The 19,404-nt window shown below is 28.7% G+C and overlaps 1 protein-coding gene and 1 long non-coding RNA gene across 2 annotated transcripts in view; one reads left to right on the forward strand and one right to left on the reverse strand.

Moving 5' to 3' along the window:
- Positions 1-1,403, forward strand: part of LOC111621386 — an 11,527-nt gene extending 10,124 nt beyond the window's left edge. The window contains exon 3 of the long non-coding RNA XR_002756070.1: positions 650-1,403. This is a non-coding gene — a long non-coding RNA (uncharacterized LOC111621386). The remainder of the gene's footprint in view (positions 1-649) is intronic.
- Positions 1,404-9,413: 8,010 nt separating this feature from the next.
- Positions 9,414-19,404, reverse strand: part of LOC111621560 (calpain-7-like) — a 71,329-nt gene continuing 61,338 nt past the window's right edge. The window contains exons 15-20 of the mRNA XM_023363736.1: positions 18,892-19,021; positions 18,731-18,806; positions 14,054-14,262; positions 13,844-13,986; positions 13,674-13,766; positions 9,414-10,220 (exon numbers count right to left, since the gene is read on the reverse strand). Coding sequence (XP_023219504.1) covers positions 10,076-10,220; positions 13,674-13,766; positions 13,844-13,986; positions 14,054-14,262; positions 18,731-18,806; positions 18,892-19,021 — 796 coding nt within the window. The 3' untranslated portion in view covers positions 9,414-10,075. The remainder of the gene's footprint in view (positions 10,221-13,673; positions 13,767-13,843; positions 13,987-14,053; positions 14,263-18,730; positions 18,807-18,891; positions 19,022-19,404) is intronic.

Below are 19,404 nucleotides of genomic sequence, written 5' to 3' on the forward strand. Positions count from 1 at the left end.
ACCTCGATTATCCGCCCCAATTGGGGACTGGGGTTGGTCGGATAATTGAAAAGTCGGATAACCGAAAAGTATGAAAAAATCCATTATTAGTGTAGTATATTATTATATCCCATGTAATTAGTATATTAGTATATCGCTATTAACCTACTTCGCGTTGAATTTTCATCCATGTTAAGCCTAACGAATTTTTTTAAAATAATAATCGTCACTATTGTATCATTAAAAATAAGAAAATTAAGCCTCGTTTAAATACTGGCTCCCTTTCATGGTCGAATGAGTGTTGCCAGCTAAAACACGTAAAAATAATAATAAACTAGCCAAGACATAGCCAAATATTGTAGCGCCACATCACTAGCGGACATTTGATATTTGCCGACTAGGGCGGTCGGTTAACCGAGGTGTAGGTTAATCGGGGGTCGGATAATCGAGGCTCTACTGTAATAATACATTTTTAAATAATGGAAAAATTTGTAATAATAAATGATATATTTGATCTTTAATAAAAGGAATAAAATTACTTCTAATTGAAATTAATCGCATTCCAAGTGAACAATAGATGATTTCATTTTTATTAATAATTTTAATTCCTCATATTTTCTATGTAGATCTAATTATTTTTCGAAATTATAACATTTTTCTTTTTTGTTAGGTATTTTGCAAATAATGCAGTCGTATATTGATGTAAATGTCAATTGTTGCAACGAACTAAACTTTATACAAGATTTCAAAAAAAAAACTGATATTTTTTTCTTCTTTTCAAATCTTTAAATGTATAGTTTGAAGTTTTAAACTTGAAGAAAGCAGATTTAATGTCAGATTCTTAAAATATAAATAAAGTAGAAAAGCATTATTATGAGATGTTAAACTAAAAAAATAATGCAAATGAGATTTTTTAGCATAAGATCTTGATTTAGGCAAGTATTCAGAAAATAGATCGTTATATTAGTCAAGAATGTTGTAATAACGTTTATGATTCTAGGTTATTATTTAATCAATATGTACTTTAAATAATATAAATATTTTTGAATTTATTATTTTCCCTTCATTTTACAGATTCAGAAATTTATATCATTTAGAAACGATTTATTGAATAATCTAAAATTAATGTTCAAACCGAAGATGATTTAAGCGCTACAAAGCGTAAAGAGACATTTTTGCCTGAGGATTTCCATTAATAAGATATGCGTCCTGAATAATGAAAATGTTATGATGTCATATATAGTAAATGTGATATCATAATTGCTTTATTTTACTGTTCCACTAGTAACAGTATAAATAAGACGATTATCTTTGATAATCATTATGCTTATAATGCTTGACTAATCGAAAATTAACAAACGCCATTCCGTAATTTAATTTTTATATCTATTTAAAATTATAACAGATTTATTCAAGAATTTTTAACAATCTCTCTACATTTTTTATATTTATTTTTTTTAATGTTGAACCGTCATATTTGTACCATTGTTTTTAGAACACTTTATGCATTTTGATAAAATATAAAGTTTTTACAGTATTTTTAAAAATAGCCCTATTTTATATAACCTATATTTCCTAAAATCATTGTAATGGAGAAAAATATTTATTTTTATAATGATTAAAATTAAGTAAAAATATTTTTAAACGTTTCCTTTATAAAAAATAGTGTATTACCACACAAAAAACAACTTTTAAATATATGTTGTAATTCGGCATATTTTAATTATATAACATTTTCATGTAACATATTCTAATTTTAGTTTATAATAATATATAACAAAATATTTTGCTTGAAAAGCTTTCTTTAATTTTAATTAATACTGTATTTTATATTATAATAAATTGCCTTTACTTATTTCTAAGAACCTAACTATTTTTAATTAAGAATTTTCGAGATGTTTCTTATTGTTTCTCGCCTTAAATTTTACAACTTTTATTTTGAGTTTTTTCCCTCTAAATTACTTAAAATTGACTTATTTTTAACGTATTAATAAAATTTACAAGTTTTATTTATTGTGCAAATTACTTTCCATATATAATTAAACATATTTAATACTTCTAAAGTATTAAATGTGTTTAATTACGTTATGTACTTCCGAAGTACATAATTTAACGTAATTTACTAAAAAAATGACGACATTTATTAAAAATATATTAATTCCTCCATTCATCTCTAGATTCAAACAATGAAATGACAGAAAAGATCGTAGAAATGCGAAATTTCCACGAATTAACATTCTAAAAGTATTTGCATATACGTTCCTTATGACACACTAGACTATATATTATAAAGTTGCATCTGTAATTTTTCTATATAAAAGTTTGATTGAATTAATTATGTTCGATACGTCACGCTAAGCTCATTAATTCCTATAATAATAATCTCATAACAATAGTTATTCACATAAAACCACAGCTTCAGTCAAATAATGTTAAAATGAAACTAGATGCAAAGCTTACATCTGACCCAAAACAAGCTTTCCTGATTAAATATCATAAATTGATATTCTGCTACTATTGAATATCACTATCAGTTGGCTGGTGGTAATAAAGACAAAATTGAAATTAAACACGCATTCTTTTAATCGATCCAGCGTCATATACTGATTTAGTCATTAATATATTCAAATGCAAATACAGTTCACTAGTAAAGTTTAATAACCTGACTCCTTAAATGTTTCCAATTTAAAATTGTGAAATAATTAAAACAAAAGCCTTCAGCTGTAATTACAGTATTTATAATCAACAAAACGTTTCAAGTTATCTTAAATTATCATTATTATTATTATATTTTAAAGTTGTAAATTTCAAGTATGTAAAACATTTTTAATTATACTATTTTAATTTTTTAAATCGATTTTGTGATTAAATCATTTTTTAAAATCTCTTTCGTTACTAAATTTTCATAAGTTGAATAAAATTTACAAATTAAAATCAAAAGAGAGATTCAACTGTAAAGGAAGAATAGCATATTCAGCAATTTATGCAATAGACTAATCATTTTGGAGAGGGTCGAGAAAAGCATAGAAAATCAAAAATGAAATATTTTAATAGGATCAAGAGGAAAGCGACTATTCAATAAAGCATTTACTTTGGAAAGCAAATTCTTGTAAAACCATAGTATTGATTATCAACTTTTGCTTTAAGAAGTAGAAGGACTTAACAAAAGCAGTTTCTAAATGTTAGAAAACATATTTTATACATTTGAAGTAAATGACTAGATTAATGGTTAAAGTTACCAAAATTTACTTACGAAACGTCGATATTGTTCAGTATTAATTGAGAAAATCTGTTCTTATTCAAACGTTTCGTTAAATGTAGCTATCATAAATCATTGTTTATCTATTTATTTGATAAACTATACTTGAAACATGTAAATTAAGTAGATTAAATCCCGTTCAAATAATGTTTTAACTCAGAACATCTTTTTTAATTAATTTTTTGTTATTAATTATTGTTAATTGTTATTAAATCCGTCGCTAATGAAACATGTAATTTATAAACTGTAGTACTATAAACATTGAAAAATATTATATTTCTATAAAATCAAAATTATAAATCAATTGTATCTACATTAAATAGTATATACTAATAACAGAAATCAAGATTTAAATGAAATAGAAATCTATAAATATAAGAAACGATAGATTTTTAAAATTTGTATGAATCAATTAAATACACTGCTAAATATTTACTTGTATAAATTTTGTTGCGATGAATTATAAAATGCTTAGTAATAACTTACAATGAACGATTCAATATAGCTAGGTGTATAGGTATAGTTTGCAATAGAATTCAATGGACAGACGACAATTGGAATGGAAGTATATTACGGAAAAAACTAATTAATACAAAATACTAGTTAAAATTAGTAACGACGTGAAAGAGAAATGCATGAAAAATATAGACTTACTAAGGAAATAAGAATATTCAAGGACGCGTTGAAAGACACGTTAATGGGGAAAAGAAGACGTGGTGAAAAAAAGATGTCAAATGACTTAAAATGAGGTCAAAAATAAGAATTGGAGAAACACTCAGTTGTTAAAGAGAAAGGGAAAGAAATAACGTTTTAGAATTCAGAAAAGAAAAACAAGAAAGAACTATCATACAAGCGAAATATCGATGAGGATGATGATGAGTGTAAGTCATCTGACTATCTAAACGCAGTTTAAGATGGAGTAGAATTATAAGGACAAGATAAAAATTTCATGCGAATTTCAATTAATGACTAAGTTTATGTGTATAAATATTTTTTCTGGGAAAAGTTAAGAAAAGAGTTAAAACTGTAGCTAGAATTTATTGAAATAAATAAATAATAAGATATATATAATTATTCTATATACATTCACTAATTCAATGATATTGTGTATCGTGGATAATTAATTAATATCATGATAGAAATTGATAACCACTATAATATCTAAAAACTACAATATCTTACTTGATATTTGTAAGAATATTTAATTTAGGCATATACTAATTTAGAAGGAATAATGTTTAGAAGCGTTTAACGTTTATTAAATTAATTTAAATCGTTTTATAAATTACTAATACTAAATAGATTAATGTAACTTATAACTATAAATCATTCTAATCTACTTGATATAACGAGTACTTAGATCGGTTAATCGTCAACGGTATATAGTGGAATGAGAACTGTCCAAATAACGATAACTGTGACGAATCCGTATACGTCAATAGGAAGTGTCATATTTGTCATCTTATCCCGGGCCTGGAGTAAGTGGATAAATTCTTATTTCTTTCTGTTTTCGTCGTTTTTCTCCATCGTGTAACTTAGCGGGAAAAATGATATCGCGATGAAGTGAGGCGAAAAACTTCTGCGGATAACAATCTAATTGTTCCTTATATATGTATAGAAAAATGTTCCCATATTTTAACTTTACTAATATTTACATTTATAACTAAACTCAATATCTAATGTAAAAAGATATCATTCATATATTCAATACTTGACATTTATATTTGTCTTAAATTATATGGATATATTATTTAACGCGGCCATATTTGCATCCATTACTGGTTCTCGACGGGTGAGAATTGGGAAACGACACGGGTTAATCTAAGAAACAGAATTAAGAATAATTAAGTCAAGCCTTCGAGTAAGAGTTTTTGTTTGAAAAAGTACTTTATATAATTTTAAACAATAAATCCATACATATACTGTATATAATTTTTTTATTCTCCAATCTGTGGGCACTATGCGGGTCTTTTTTCGTACCTTTGCGGGTTTGGCCAGACCTACAATGTCGACGGCCGGATGGCAAGGAAGGGGGCCTTATATATTCGGGAGGGACCGCTCGTGAAGAATTTCTGGCGTTTTTCTCGGCCGCTCCGATTCGACCCCGTGTTTCCAAAGTAGTAGGACGATACCTTAAACTTGTCGGCCATCCAGCCGTCAAATTTTTACTATTTATAAAATTATTTCAGTCTCGCGATATTAAAAGGCTGTTATTTGCGTCTATCAAAGAGTCGGTCGGGCTCACGACGATAGAGAATGGTCCGAATTACCTAGGTCAAAATCATCCACGAAAATTTCCAGAATCCGAACCGGATTTCCCAGAGCTGTCTTTTTACAGCTTCGACCAACTAAAATATTTATTTTCCATTAAAGCAATACAGTATAGAAATACGCTTATGATTGTTTTAACTTTTAACGACTTTGTAAAATGAAAAGCAATATGTTCATTACAAATTCGTTCATTCTGGAGAAATTTAATTCACCGAATTTAAAAACCGTTTTTTATTGATTGACGATAATTTATTAATTATAAACTTGATAGCGTCTCTAGTTTATATGAAAACAATGTACAAGATCTATCGACGACGTCGTTCTCACTGAACTTTGATGCGCTACGTTTACAATACTGAAAATTAAGTTTTTGAATTTCAGCTTTACATTTTTATGCAACTCTTTCTCTTCCATTTTGAATCTCGGCTTTACGCTTCTATTTTAGTTATTAGCGCGATGTATTAATCGAGAATCAACTACATTTACGTGACTAAATACGATATTTTATATTAAACAAGTTCTATTAACAGACCAAATTATTTTAATTACCGCGAAACATTTTCGTTAACAAAAGTTGTATTATTATTTTTCTTACATTTCTATTTTACTTCATTGTCTTTAGAACAAACTGTCAAAAATTAGCCCCAAATACAAATATACTAATAAAAAATATATACATTTTCAATCGCTCTTAAGTAACTAAATATTTAGCTGCTTAAATGCGGTTGAAAAGCTATATACTGTATATATCTTTTCAACCATATAACTTTTTCAACCATCATACAGTCAAATATATAATTACATTACATATTTGACTGTGTGTGTATATATATAGGCCTATATATTTATATATACATACATACATACATACAGTCAAATATGTAACGTAATTATAAGTCGTAAAATTTAATATATTGTCCCTGATGTCAGATTGTATTCTTTGTTTTGAAGCTTATTTTAAACTTTTTTACATTATATTTCGTTTGAATGAAATCAAGTCGAATTGTCTCCAGATCGGGCATATTATGTAAAGGATATCACTATACAAACAGTAGAAAATACTCGTACCGTATATGGGGAAGATGCTTCTAAACTCCGAATGTCAAATGTGGTTTTGAAAGTTTCGTTCGGGAAATTTTGAACTAAATGATACAAAACGTACGGGGCGCTCAAAAGCTGTTGACGAAGAGAAATTTTGAGAAAAAAATGTTAAAGATTGACGAATAACCAGGGCTGTAGAGTCGGAGTCCCGATTCCGACTCCATTTTACACCTTCACAACTTGTTATGTATATAAATATGATTTAAGAGCTTCCGAGAATGTTGACTTAATAGAAGCGATTCTTTTTGGAAGGAGTAATTCAGTTTATAACAGAGATGAAAAATAATAAATTAATCAACATGGCAAAATAAGCAACCTTTTTCTTTACCAGTCTAAATGTTACATTAAACTAAGTCAAGAATAAGAAATATATCTGTGTATACTTATATACTACCCAATATACTCGTATATTATGTACAGTACAATACATTCGTACACAAACAAATTAGTTTAATAAAAAAACTAATTTGTTTGTGTAGGAATGTATTTACTATTTTTATTCATACACGCTTACCAATTACCATTGCCATCATCAAACAAATCAATAAATGTGAATTTACATATTAAGTATCAATAGATATGTCAAATTTTAATGTTTAATTAATTTTTAAAATAGTTTTATTTTGCATTTTTAAAAAAGTAATCAGAATCGTCGTCGTTATTACTTTCCCGGCTGTTATACAGTATAGGCCCACAACAAGGGAAAAGAATGACTTTCCCAGATTTTTATTCTTTTGGACTCGGAAGCCTCGAAACGTAGTGAAGTGCAAAAGCATTCGGGTTTTTTCTGTACTCGCGGATGTTAGATTGTGTACCAAACGATTTAGTTCAACCATTTTGAAGCTTAACTCCTGTGTTAAACCATCCGGCTCCGATTCAAAATCGTGCCCCCCCCACAAAGTCTGACATCCGTACATACAGAAAAAAAAACCTGAATCTTTTGCATATCTCGACATTTCGAGGTGTCCCAAGTCCAAAAATGTGAAAGTTTGGGGAAGTCATTTTATGACCGATGGCTACACTTTTCCTGTGTTATATAGGCTATATCAGCCGAAAAAGTAAAAATTATCGAATACATATTTATATATTGACTATGTCATTATTTAGAGGAGGAGTCTTTTAACTTAGAACGTAGAAACTTTTTTATTCCAATCTTTATTAGAACTCTACTTATTGAATGAAATAAAATTTGCCAGGACATATATGATATTTATAGAAAACGTTTTCTTATGACTATACGTAGATGAGTCGAAATTCATTTATTGTCCTTCACACGCCGTGTGAAGGACAATAAATAAATTTCGACTCATCTATGTATGTATAGTCATAAGAAAATATGTTTTCTATAAATATCCATTTATTGAAGCTTTTATTCTGAGGTAGCGTGATGACGTCAGAATTTTCGGGCCTATTTTGTTAACAAGTTCGCCGCCCCGAGTCGGAGTCGTGTAAATATTTACCGACTCTACAGCTCTGCGAATAACAATTCGTAAATTTGCAAAAAATCTTAGTGTGTCAAAGACACGTATTGTTGAAACAGTTCATCCTCTTGAAATGGCTGTAAAACATTATGATTTTGTTCCGCACGCTGTTTTTTTCCACTTATGAATAAAACGAACTGAATTGAGTATAATTTTGTCTGGCGAAGGTTGGCAGCTATAAAGTCTTATTTTTGAATTGGTTACTAATTTTTATTTAAGAGAACTTTTTACGAATGAATGGAAAAATTAATATTAAAATAAAACATTTATTATTAACCGAAAATTTGTTCTAGCGGATGGTGACTGTTAGGTCGAGTACCGAGGTATCACAGTTTGATTAACGCGAATTTGATATACGCGGTAATATCGAGAAATTTGTTAATCGCATTAAGGGATACATATAGTAGGTAACCTATATATAGCGGAAAACTGTCTACTACGGAAGAGTTATCCGGTCCCTTAGGATTCTGTTATAGACAGGTTTTTGTTTTGTCACTATTGCACTCACTTTTTACTCACTGATTCTGTATTTCAACTCGCCTTTCTCGGAGGGAAAATGGCACTCTGAGGCCTGTATATATAATAAGTAAATAAATAAATAAATATATATATATATATATAAAGGTCAATCACATGTTCAACAGGAATCGCGTATACTGTAGTACACAGAACTATATTTTAGGATTGATGCACAGTTGACATGAATGTTATACACATAATTTAAGAAAATTATCTTTCTCACTAATCTGACTCAGATTTTGTACATTGTACAACTGAATGGAACCAAAGCAAGTTCCGAGATATAACGTATTTCGTAAGCCTAAAGGAAGCAAGAGATATAAGATTGGGTTTTAAGAATAAAAATATACCAAACAAATGTTTCATTAATTTCATTTTTTTGTATATTTATTCATAGATATTTTTCATTCTTTGACTGAAAATTTTTGCAAGTTTTATCTTTAACTTTTATCCAGTGAGATAAACAATGCCAAAAAAATTTTCTAGGAATTACACGCCACTGTACTAAATTTTATGAATTCTTTTCTTCCTTCATAACATTCCATAAGTTAAAAGGAAAGCTATACTGCATTTAAAAAACTATAAACTGAAGTTTAAACTAAGCTTAATACAAAATAAATAACAACTGTAACTTTGAAATAAATATATTTATTTCAATTTCTCAACAATATAAAGATTATTGAGTAAGTTTAATATACATAAAAGAAGTTTTTCTTCATTTTAATTTGTTTAAAATTTATAAAATTAAAGGACTTAACTTACTTTACATGTATAACATTATTTAAAATTAATTTTTTTACAGCTAACATTCAATAATTATTTTCAACACTGATGGCTTTTATTGTGATAGAGAAATTTTCTGTGAATGTAGAGAAGAACTGGAAATTTTTATTGGACAATATATCTCAACTTGTGGTTTAAGCTATGAAGTTTGCATTATTGTGATTCCATTCAGGTAACTTTATCTTAAAATTGTCTATTGTGCTATTAAATTTACTCATAACATTTATTATTTCACTATAAATGATTATTATAACAACACTGTTATTAACAAGAATCAGTTTTTATAAATACAATAAAATTGAATTAGTAGTACATTGTAACATGATGCTATATAAAATTAACAAATACCTCATACACTTGTTGTAATAATCACAAACTATATGAAGTATACTATTTTTTTTTTGTATTTATAAAAAAATATGTGACTATAATTTGCATTCTCAAGCAGTGAAGTTATTTATACATTATTTTAAAAAATATATTTTTTTTAATTCAGTCTCAAATTTAACAAAATTTCAAATTTGATCACAAAAAGAAATCCTTAAGAATTTTAAAATAAATAATAAATTAGGATTCAATGTCGTAATTGCATCTCATATTCCTTATATAAAAAATGTTTAACAATACTTTCATAATATACAATATGAAAGGCACCAAATCTTCAATTATGTAACAATTTTCATCATTGGAGTTTAGATATTTTGAATGGGCACGTTGACTGTATGGTCAAAAAGAAAGGACCTTTCTGATTAGGCATGTATGTGCAAGGTATAATATTATATGTACCAGCAGGTACAGCATTTAGTTCTAGGATAGTAAAACCAGATCTGTAAATAAAAATTTCAAAATAAGATATATCTATGATGAACATTTTTTTGTTATTGTTATTGCATTTATGTTATGAACATAACATAAATGCAAAATGGTTATCTATTAAAAAATATAATTTTAAATAACTTTCACTATTGGTACATCAGAATATTATAACAGTACATAGTAAATAAAAGTTTACGAATGTCTGCAACTTAAATTACTTATAAAAATGAAAATATTCTGCTATAATATCATTTACCAAATAGTTATTATACATCAGTGCATAGGAATTCAAAAAATCTTAAAATGTAGCTAAAACTAAGTATTATTTAATAATTTGCACTCAGCAATTATGTGGAGAACAGCTAATTCAGTTTCTCAATCTAAACAATCATGCAAAAAATAGAGTTTTCTTTCATTTGCCTAAATTAACAAACATTTAAATCAATAGTCTGTGCTGAAAATGAAAATTCATAATTTTACACAATTCTGTGATTCTTAGCATTTTTGAAAGTAAACTTACTCTAAATCAGTTCAAAAAGATAAATGTTTAGAAACTTTCAAAAAGGCAGAAAGATGACCACATCATTTACGATCCAACCAGGGACACATTTCAAAATTATGAAAATGGGGTCTGAAACTGATTGAACTTTGTTTATTTTTTAAATTTATTTATTAATTGGTGTGTTAATAAAATTGCTCTATTCAAAGATTAATTTTATAATCAAATATTGAAAACAGGCAAAATCAGGGATATATGGTCACCTTATCTAAGGGTATGTCTACACATTCAGAACAAACATATGATGAATACTGAGTAGTGTGCACAGTCTACTCATGACAAATGTTTGGTATTTGCTATTTCCCAATTCTTATGCCAAATAAAAGATGAGTGTTCACCTCTATGCATTCCTATTGCATTCATGTATTTTGTTATTTTAGTCTTTTTTAAGCTAGATTTAGTCTTATTTTTGAATTTAGTTTATAGTTATTGGGACCTTGAATAAGTTCTCGCTGTTTTCCAACAGATAGCATTACCAGAACTGTGCGCATGTAGTTTAAGATGGTGGCACATCTGTAACGAAGTAACATAAGCAAGCTTGAAATTCAGTGTATGTCATTTTGCCAAAGTGTAAACAACTTTTTATTTTCATAGTGTTAAACATGTCAAGAGTTTTGAGCCAAAAAAAGAGTATTTGCAGGAAATTTTATTGCACTATTTTATTCAAAAAAAATCTACAGCTGAAGCACACAGAATTCTTGTTGAGACTTACGGCGACCGTGCTCTGTCGGAAACAACATGCAGAGATTGATTTAGACACTTCAAAAATAATGATTTTGATGTTGAAGATAAAGAACGCTCTGGTGCACCGAAAAGGTTTGAAGATGAAGAATTGGAGGCATAACTTCATGAAGATGTGATGTCAGATGTCAGCTGAACTTACAGAATCATTAGGAGTTGATCACACAACAGTTTCAAAACGTTTGAAAGTATTAGGAATGATTCAAAAGCAAGGGCATTGGGTGCTGTACGAGTTGAAGCCAAGAGACGTTGAACAGCATCTTTTTACGTGTGAACAGCTGCTTCAACAGCAGAAAAGGAAAGATTTTTTTGCCTTGTATCATAACTGGCGATGAAAAGTGGATACACTACGATAACCCTAAGCGTAGAAGATCACATGCATCAACATTGTCGGCATGGCCTTATATCCATAGTTCAAAACTTCTGCTCTGCATTTGGTGGGATTGATTGGATGTAGTTTATTATGAGCTGCTCAAATCTAACAAAACCATCATGGGAGATCACCATCAACTACAACTGATGCATTTAGTGGCCGTTTTTCCTTCAATGCTTAACTCATATGAGCAGCGACACATCAAAGTAATTTTGCAACATGACAACACTCAGCCACATGTTGCACAACTGGTGAAAACAACTTGGAAACGCTTAAATGGGAAGTCCTACCCCACCCGCTATATTCACCAGACATTGCCCTTTCCAATTATCATTTGTTCCGATCAGTGGCACATGGCTTGGCTGAACAGCACTTCCATTCTTATGAAGATGCCAAAAAATGGTCGGAAAAAAGACGTCATTTTTCCGACATGGAATTCAAATGCTGCCAGAACAATGGGAGAAGTTAGTGGCTAGCGATGGACAATACTTTCAGTGACATGTTTTTTATGAATATTTTTAAAATAAAGCATTAATTTTCATGAAAAAACAGCAAGAACGTATTCAAGATCTCAATAAAACAAATATTTAATTTTTTGTATGTAGTTTTTCTGGTCTTTTTTCCAATATAGTTTTATTGTGTTGTTTTTAAAAAAATTTTCTTTCTTTTTCATGTCCTACATTTTTCTGCTTTGGTTAAGTAATATCATCCACCATCATCATCCTTTTAGGCTATTTTTTCCATCAACAGATATGGACTACTCATAACTATAAAATCAGCAGCACAAATTATTGCTTAAGAATCATCCATTTTTTAGATCTTGGAAAAACATTTGTCGTCCCACAACAAACTGATTCTCAGCAAATAATTGAATGTGTGTGCTAGGAAAGTGAAAAACAATATGGCAAATAGTTTGTTGAAATGCAAATATTCAGCATTTGGTAAATAGCAAATGTGTGGATGCACTCTAAGATATTGCAATTACAACACAAGCACAAAAAAATAATGCTACATGTGTTAAGCTAAAACGTTAGTTTTTTTTCTTTCTTCTAAAAAAACTAAGATTATAATCATTCAAATGGGATCACCAATATCTGTTGGTGGTAATAAGACATATATTTGAGTTTGCAGTTTTTTTAGAAGTTATCAAATACCAAAAAGATTTAATTTGCAAAATAGATTGTGTAAAGTACTAGAAATACTCTATATTTTAGCATTTTTGGTTATACAAGGTCTGTTCAAAAAGTATCGGACCTTTGGTCGGCAAAAATAAATTTATTGACTTTGAGGTACAAAACCCTAATTTCCTTCAAAGTAGTCTCCTTGGTAATGTATACACTTCTCCCAGCGTTTCTGCCATTGCTGGAAACACTGCTGGAACGCATCTTTTGGAATGGTTATCAGCCGGTCCGTCGCATTTCGCACGATGTCTTCTCTCGACTAAATTTGGGTTCCTTTTAGCGGCATTTTCAGCTTGAGAAATAGCCAAAGGTCACACGGAGCCATGTGGAGAGANGTTGCTGTTTGATAACAGCTGTGTAGAACCAAATTTTAAATTTTTTTATTACCCATACTCACTAATATGTATAATATAATTGCTTTTCAACTTGTTAATACTTAAAACTAACCAATTTGTAAATGTCCTCATTTTGTTTGCGCATGAACAATATTTCTCATATTTCATGTGCAAGTCAAAAGAATTTCAATTTATTAATATATTACTATTATAAATCATAAATGCAAATCTCAATATAGTTACATATGACATAATACATCTTAAAATCTAAATACCTGAATGTACCAGAAGAGTTTCTACTAAAATAGCCTGAAGCATTAGTATTATTTACACTCACTGTCACAACATCAAATCCAACTTGATATTGCCTAAAAATATAATGTTTTTACTTCTGTTATAATCAAATTTTGTATACAACTTCAATTAAATAAAAAAAAAATCTTACTTTGGTCCTTTCAAATCAATCAATAATTGATTTTCATCATTATTTGACTGAAGAGAAACTTGATAGATAGGATTTCTGTGATAACTGTTGGGATGATTGCCACAACCTCCTGCAGTCTCACTCGTCCATTCACCATTTTTTATCTGCAAACATTCCACTTTTTAAATCCTAGTTTTAATTTATTAAACACAATAATTATTTTATTCTTACCTCTTGTTTATATTTAAAATAATTATTTATTTTATTTAAGGTGAAAGGACAGGTTGCATAAACCCTTAAAGTATAATAGATTGTATTTGATTTCTCATATTGAGAAATAATAAGAGTATACTTGGAATCACCATTTTGAGGAATTACCAATTTACATAAATAATGTGGACTATTTATTCTGATACCTTCAATAAAAGGAGGAGGATCATCTGCAAAAAAGAAAATAAGGATAAGATATTTGTTATTAAAATATGATATTTAAAGTATTTTGCTAAATATCAAACATGTTTGTTATTTATTTAACAAAGTTTAACAGATTGAAAAGACCAAATGCTCTACGTGAAATAAATTAAACATGATGTCTCAGCTTCCAAAATTCATTAGATTCCAAGTTTGAACATCATCATAAATTTATCAACAATAAATAACTTATTCAGTAGGAAATGAATGTCAAACTATTTTTATATTTTTGAAAAAATAAAAATGAAGTCTAAATCTATCAAACATACAATTACTTTTCATTCACTCTCAAATTCTAGAACTATACCATAATACACTGACACTTTCTTTTTGGGCTACTTAGCCATCTAAAAGTGGCAAAAATTCCCTTTAAAGTGATTTATTTTCATATTTTAAACATTTTTTTCTTAAGTGAAAATTGTGGGGAAATATGTTTCTATGATGTGAGGATAAAAAAATTACCTTATTACTTCAAATTTAAGCTGCACTTTTTATTCCAATTCTTAAGACGTAAAATTAGGGTGCAGCTTAAATTCAAAGCAAATAAATATCTTACATTCTTATTTCTGTTGGTCTCTCACTCCCCAATAATAAGATCTTTTCTTTATGCACTATGCATGTGCATAGTATTACTATCATTGACAGCAGTTTATTCAGTGGTTTCCTGTTCACACTTTTCTGATTTAATCCAGTTGCTGTTTGGTAGCAGCTGTGAAAAATCAAATTTTAAATTTTTTTATTACCCATACTCACTAATAATGATTTACAATAAAAAATGGTTTACATGTGATACTGAATTCAAAAGAAGTTATATTGTCACAGAAGAAATTGAAATCATGCAGCCAGTAAAAGATTTATGGTTGTCAAAAAGAATTCCTTCATGGCTCTCTAATAATGCACAAAGTTATTTCAGTGTAAAAAAGACAGAAAATCATTCTCGGGGTCTAAAGAAGGAAGATATCCTGCAATTGACACAAATCATATATATAAAATCTTTTTTTTTTCCAATTTTAAACTCCTAATGTGGCTTAAATTTGAGAGCAGCTTATGTTCAAAGTAATAGAGTATATGTCCATTTCTCTCCTTGACTGTTTTAAAAGTTACTTTTAAATGTTCCATGTTTTAAAGGAAATTTCTTTGCCATTGTTAGATGGCCAAGTAGCCTAAAAAGAAAAATCAGTACCATCATGATGGCACTCCAGAATATGAAAGTGATATGAAGTAAGTCTAAAATATTCCTTTTGTTAGTTTTAATTTTTATTTATTAATTTCTGTTATGATCTAAAATAAAATCTAGAAGAGAGTATCAGTCTCGGGAAAAAAAATCTCATGTCTATGTAGTTTTAATGATGAAAACTTTCTAAAAATTTTAAATTAGTAATAATAAAATAAATGATTACATTAAAGACATTGAAATATTCTTTGTAATCTCTTTCCATAGTTTGAACAACATTTATTCATTCTTGTTACTATTCAATTTTACAACTCATTGGAAGACATTTGGAAATAAATTATCAAATCTCAGTAGTTCAATTACTTAATTATTTCTGTTCATAGTACTATAGTCTATTTATCCTAACTTGGCAGCTACTGTAAACAAAGGTTCTGTCGTATTAATCCGCCGAAGATTTTCATTGGTCAAATCACAATCGGAAGTGGCTCGACACGTGTTGACCAGTTAAGCCCCTTTCTCTGCACGTGTTAAAGTAGGTCAAAGTTGTCACAACAATTTAAAAATTACCGAGATAATACAATACTTAGAAAAGTTATTATAGCTTACTTTAACATTTTTACGTAGCCGTTTAAATTATTTCCATCGTTTAAATATAGTTTGTCAAAAATTATTATTAAATATATATTATTAAGACTTACAGAAAACATGTATGAATTTATCTATGTTATATTTATATAAATAAAAATTTTTTAAAATAATTATAGTGTAAACTTACCTTATTAATCATCTGTATCAGAACATAGTTGCTCAAAGTAATCATTTATATCGCTTTCGTCACTACTTGTGTTAGACTGAATAATCAGTTTTTCTACAACAGTTTCTGAAATCTCATCAAGTTCCCACATTCGTTGTTCTTCTTTTTCTATATGTTCAATACATTTTCTCCATCGTTCTTCATTTATTTGTTCGATAGCTTCATTCATTAAAATTCGCACATCCGACAGTTTGAATGTTGTGTTGTGACGTGCGATGTAACCTTTCATATCTGCCCATATCAATTCAATAGGATTTAAATTACAATGATACGGAGGTAAACGTAACACGTCGATACCTATTTCTTTGGCCATTTCGTCAATAATATATTTATCGTATTTATGTTTTATTTTTTTAACAATATCCAAAAGTTCTATTTTCAACATTTTGTCGTTATGACGAACCCTATTTTTTTCCAACCAAGAAATTATGTCAGCTTTTTTCCAACTACAATTTGGAATCTTCTCAATTTTAGCTGAGTGATATGGAGCATTGTCCATGACAACAACAGCATTACTTTCTAATTTTGATAATATTTTTTCAAACCATTTTTTGAAATTATTGCTATCCATTTCTTCATGGTAATCTTTTGTCGACTTTGATTCAAATTCATACAGACCACCATTCAGAAAACCTGTATTGCTGCCTATATGAACAACAACTATTCGTTTCCCCTTTCCAGAAGGATTTTTCAATCCAGTAGATCGTCCAGACATAAAAGCTTCGCGATAAGACGTAATTGAACAATCCTTCCATACTTTATTCTTGGTATGGCCCGCATTAATCCATGTTTCGTCCAAATAGTAAATTTTACGGCCTAAAGAACGCATTTCTCTTATTTTTCGTAGATATTGTCTTCGCCATAAAATGATATCGTCTCTTTCAATTAATCTACTATTTCTGTTTCGGTTCGTATATTTAAAATTAAGTAATTTTAACAAATTATATATCGTAGATCGAGTAAAGTCTGGTAAATCTGGATCGTCATTAACAGCCTGTAATACCTTATCTACAGTAGGTAATTCGTTTAAAAAATAAAAATTGTGTACTTTACCTCTAATGGCACATTTTGTGAATTCGTCATATTTGTCAACGAGTTGAGTACGCTTACGGGTTTTCGAAGGAGTTATTACTTTACCATTAGTAAAATATTCTTTACGAATTCTGTAAATGCTCCGTTCTGATATCCCTGTTGTCTGTGCTACCATTTTCACTAAATCCTTCACGCAGACTTCTGGATTCGTTTCAGTTAAAGAATTAAACAAATTTAATACTATTTGTTTATCCGAGCTCCTCAGCGATTTTCCTTGCCGATGTTTAATCGTATTTACATTCAAGTTTTCCATTTTTGTAATTCAACAACACAATTTGAAATAACGGTAGTTATTGCAATGAATGGAAAAAGAAACAAAAACATTATAGTGCGCATGACCGGAAAAAGTTTATTTCTAATGATTCAGAATGTGCAAATATTTATTAAAATAACAACTTAACAAATATGAAATAATAACATTTATAATCATTGCTAAGTGAATAGCATTTCATTAATGATTTTATAAATAACGAAGAACTATTTTCTGCGGACGAATGAGATGCAATACGATTTTTAATTGGTGGACATGGGTTTAAACCAATAAACAAAGGGAGGTGTGTCTTAGTTTGTTTACAGTAGCTGCCAAGTTAGGATAAATAGACTATAGAGTCATGTTGTTGCTATAGAACAAAATTAAACTTTTCTAAAAGCCTAAAGATTACAAGATAATTACTTTACAGTATTGAAAATATGATTTTTTTGAAAAGGAAAGGCTGATGTCAAACATCTTGGCCAACCACAGGGACCAAATATCAAATCTGGGCAAGTAACCCCAGAAATTTTTCAAGGGAATTCATTTTGGATATTAATTAACACATTGACCAGGACAACATAAATAAATTTATATAATTAATATTTAAAAAATTATTTTCTGTGCCATTATCCTGAAATATTAAAAAATTTTTTTTTTGTTTTGTATATTACAGTGAATGATTAGCCTCTAATAAAAGGTCAACTTTACAGGGAAAAAGACAGTTTTGTTCCTGAGGTGTGTGAAAGGACGTAATGAAGATGTTTATAGTTTCTTCTGTTTTCTAAAATCATTTTGGATATGGAGAACTTGACCTTACTAACTAAACCCATTATGAGCCTGGCCAAATCCATAAGTATGATTAAAAGACCCTCTTATTTTCTATACAGAGTGGAAAGAGTGAAAAAAAAATATATATGTATATTTTATTAATGTGAGATGAGCGATGTAAATGAGAATGAAGTAATTTTACTATGAAATAATCAAAAAAGTTCAGAATTATAAAAAGAATGCAATTAATGATTAATTTCGTTTTTTGTCAAAACATTATAAATATAGGCCTGAAACAACAAACATGAACTTAATTATTATAAAATGATAACATACAAGGGAAATATACTTTTCTTCCATTATTTTTATATACCAATACTGTTATATATTCTTTATTATCAGCAAAATCATCCTATGGAATAAGAAAAAAGTAAATATAAATTAATATAGGATAACTAATTTAAATGATATTGTATTTATTTAATACAATAACTTACTCTATCCGTAATATGACGAGTAAGCAATATCCATACAGCCGAACCAGGTGATTTTACTTCTAATGAATATTGGGGATTGTCAGTAACACTGTATAAATCTTTGGCAGGGCCTGTTCCTGCTTTCCAGGATCTAAATGTATTTAAATTTCACATAAAAATCAAAACTGTCATCTGCAATTAGTATAAATATTTTAGAATCTGGTTACAGATAACAACAACCAATTGATAACATTTATCATTTGGCCTAAAAACATTAGTTACAAATAATTTGCCTATTACAGTATAAACTATGGCTGTTGTCAATTGCGATAATTACACTTGGAGACAAATAATACGAATCCTTAGAAAATTCATACTACTATAAATAGATTTTTCCTTTGAAATTTACATTTAACTGCATACCTTTTATCTTTTGCATACCATATGCATGATAAAAAGAGTACACTTCATGTATTTTCTTAGAATTTATCTTTTAAAAACATATAGTTACAATGATTGGGGATAAACATGTGC

The sequence above is a fragment of the Centruroides sculpturatus genome, unplaced genomic scaffold (assembly GCF_000671375.1).
Source record: "Centruroides sculpturatus isolate CEXI.00-Female unplaced genomic scaffold, Cexi_2.0 scaffold45, whole genome shotgun sequence".
NCBI lineage: Eukaryota > Metazoa > Arthropoda > Arachnida > Scorpiones > Buthidae > Centruroides > Centruroides sculpturatus.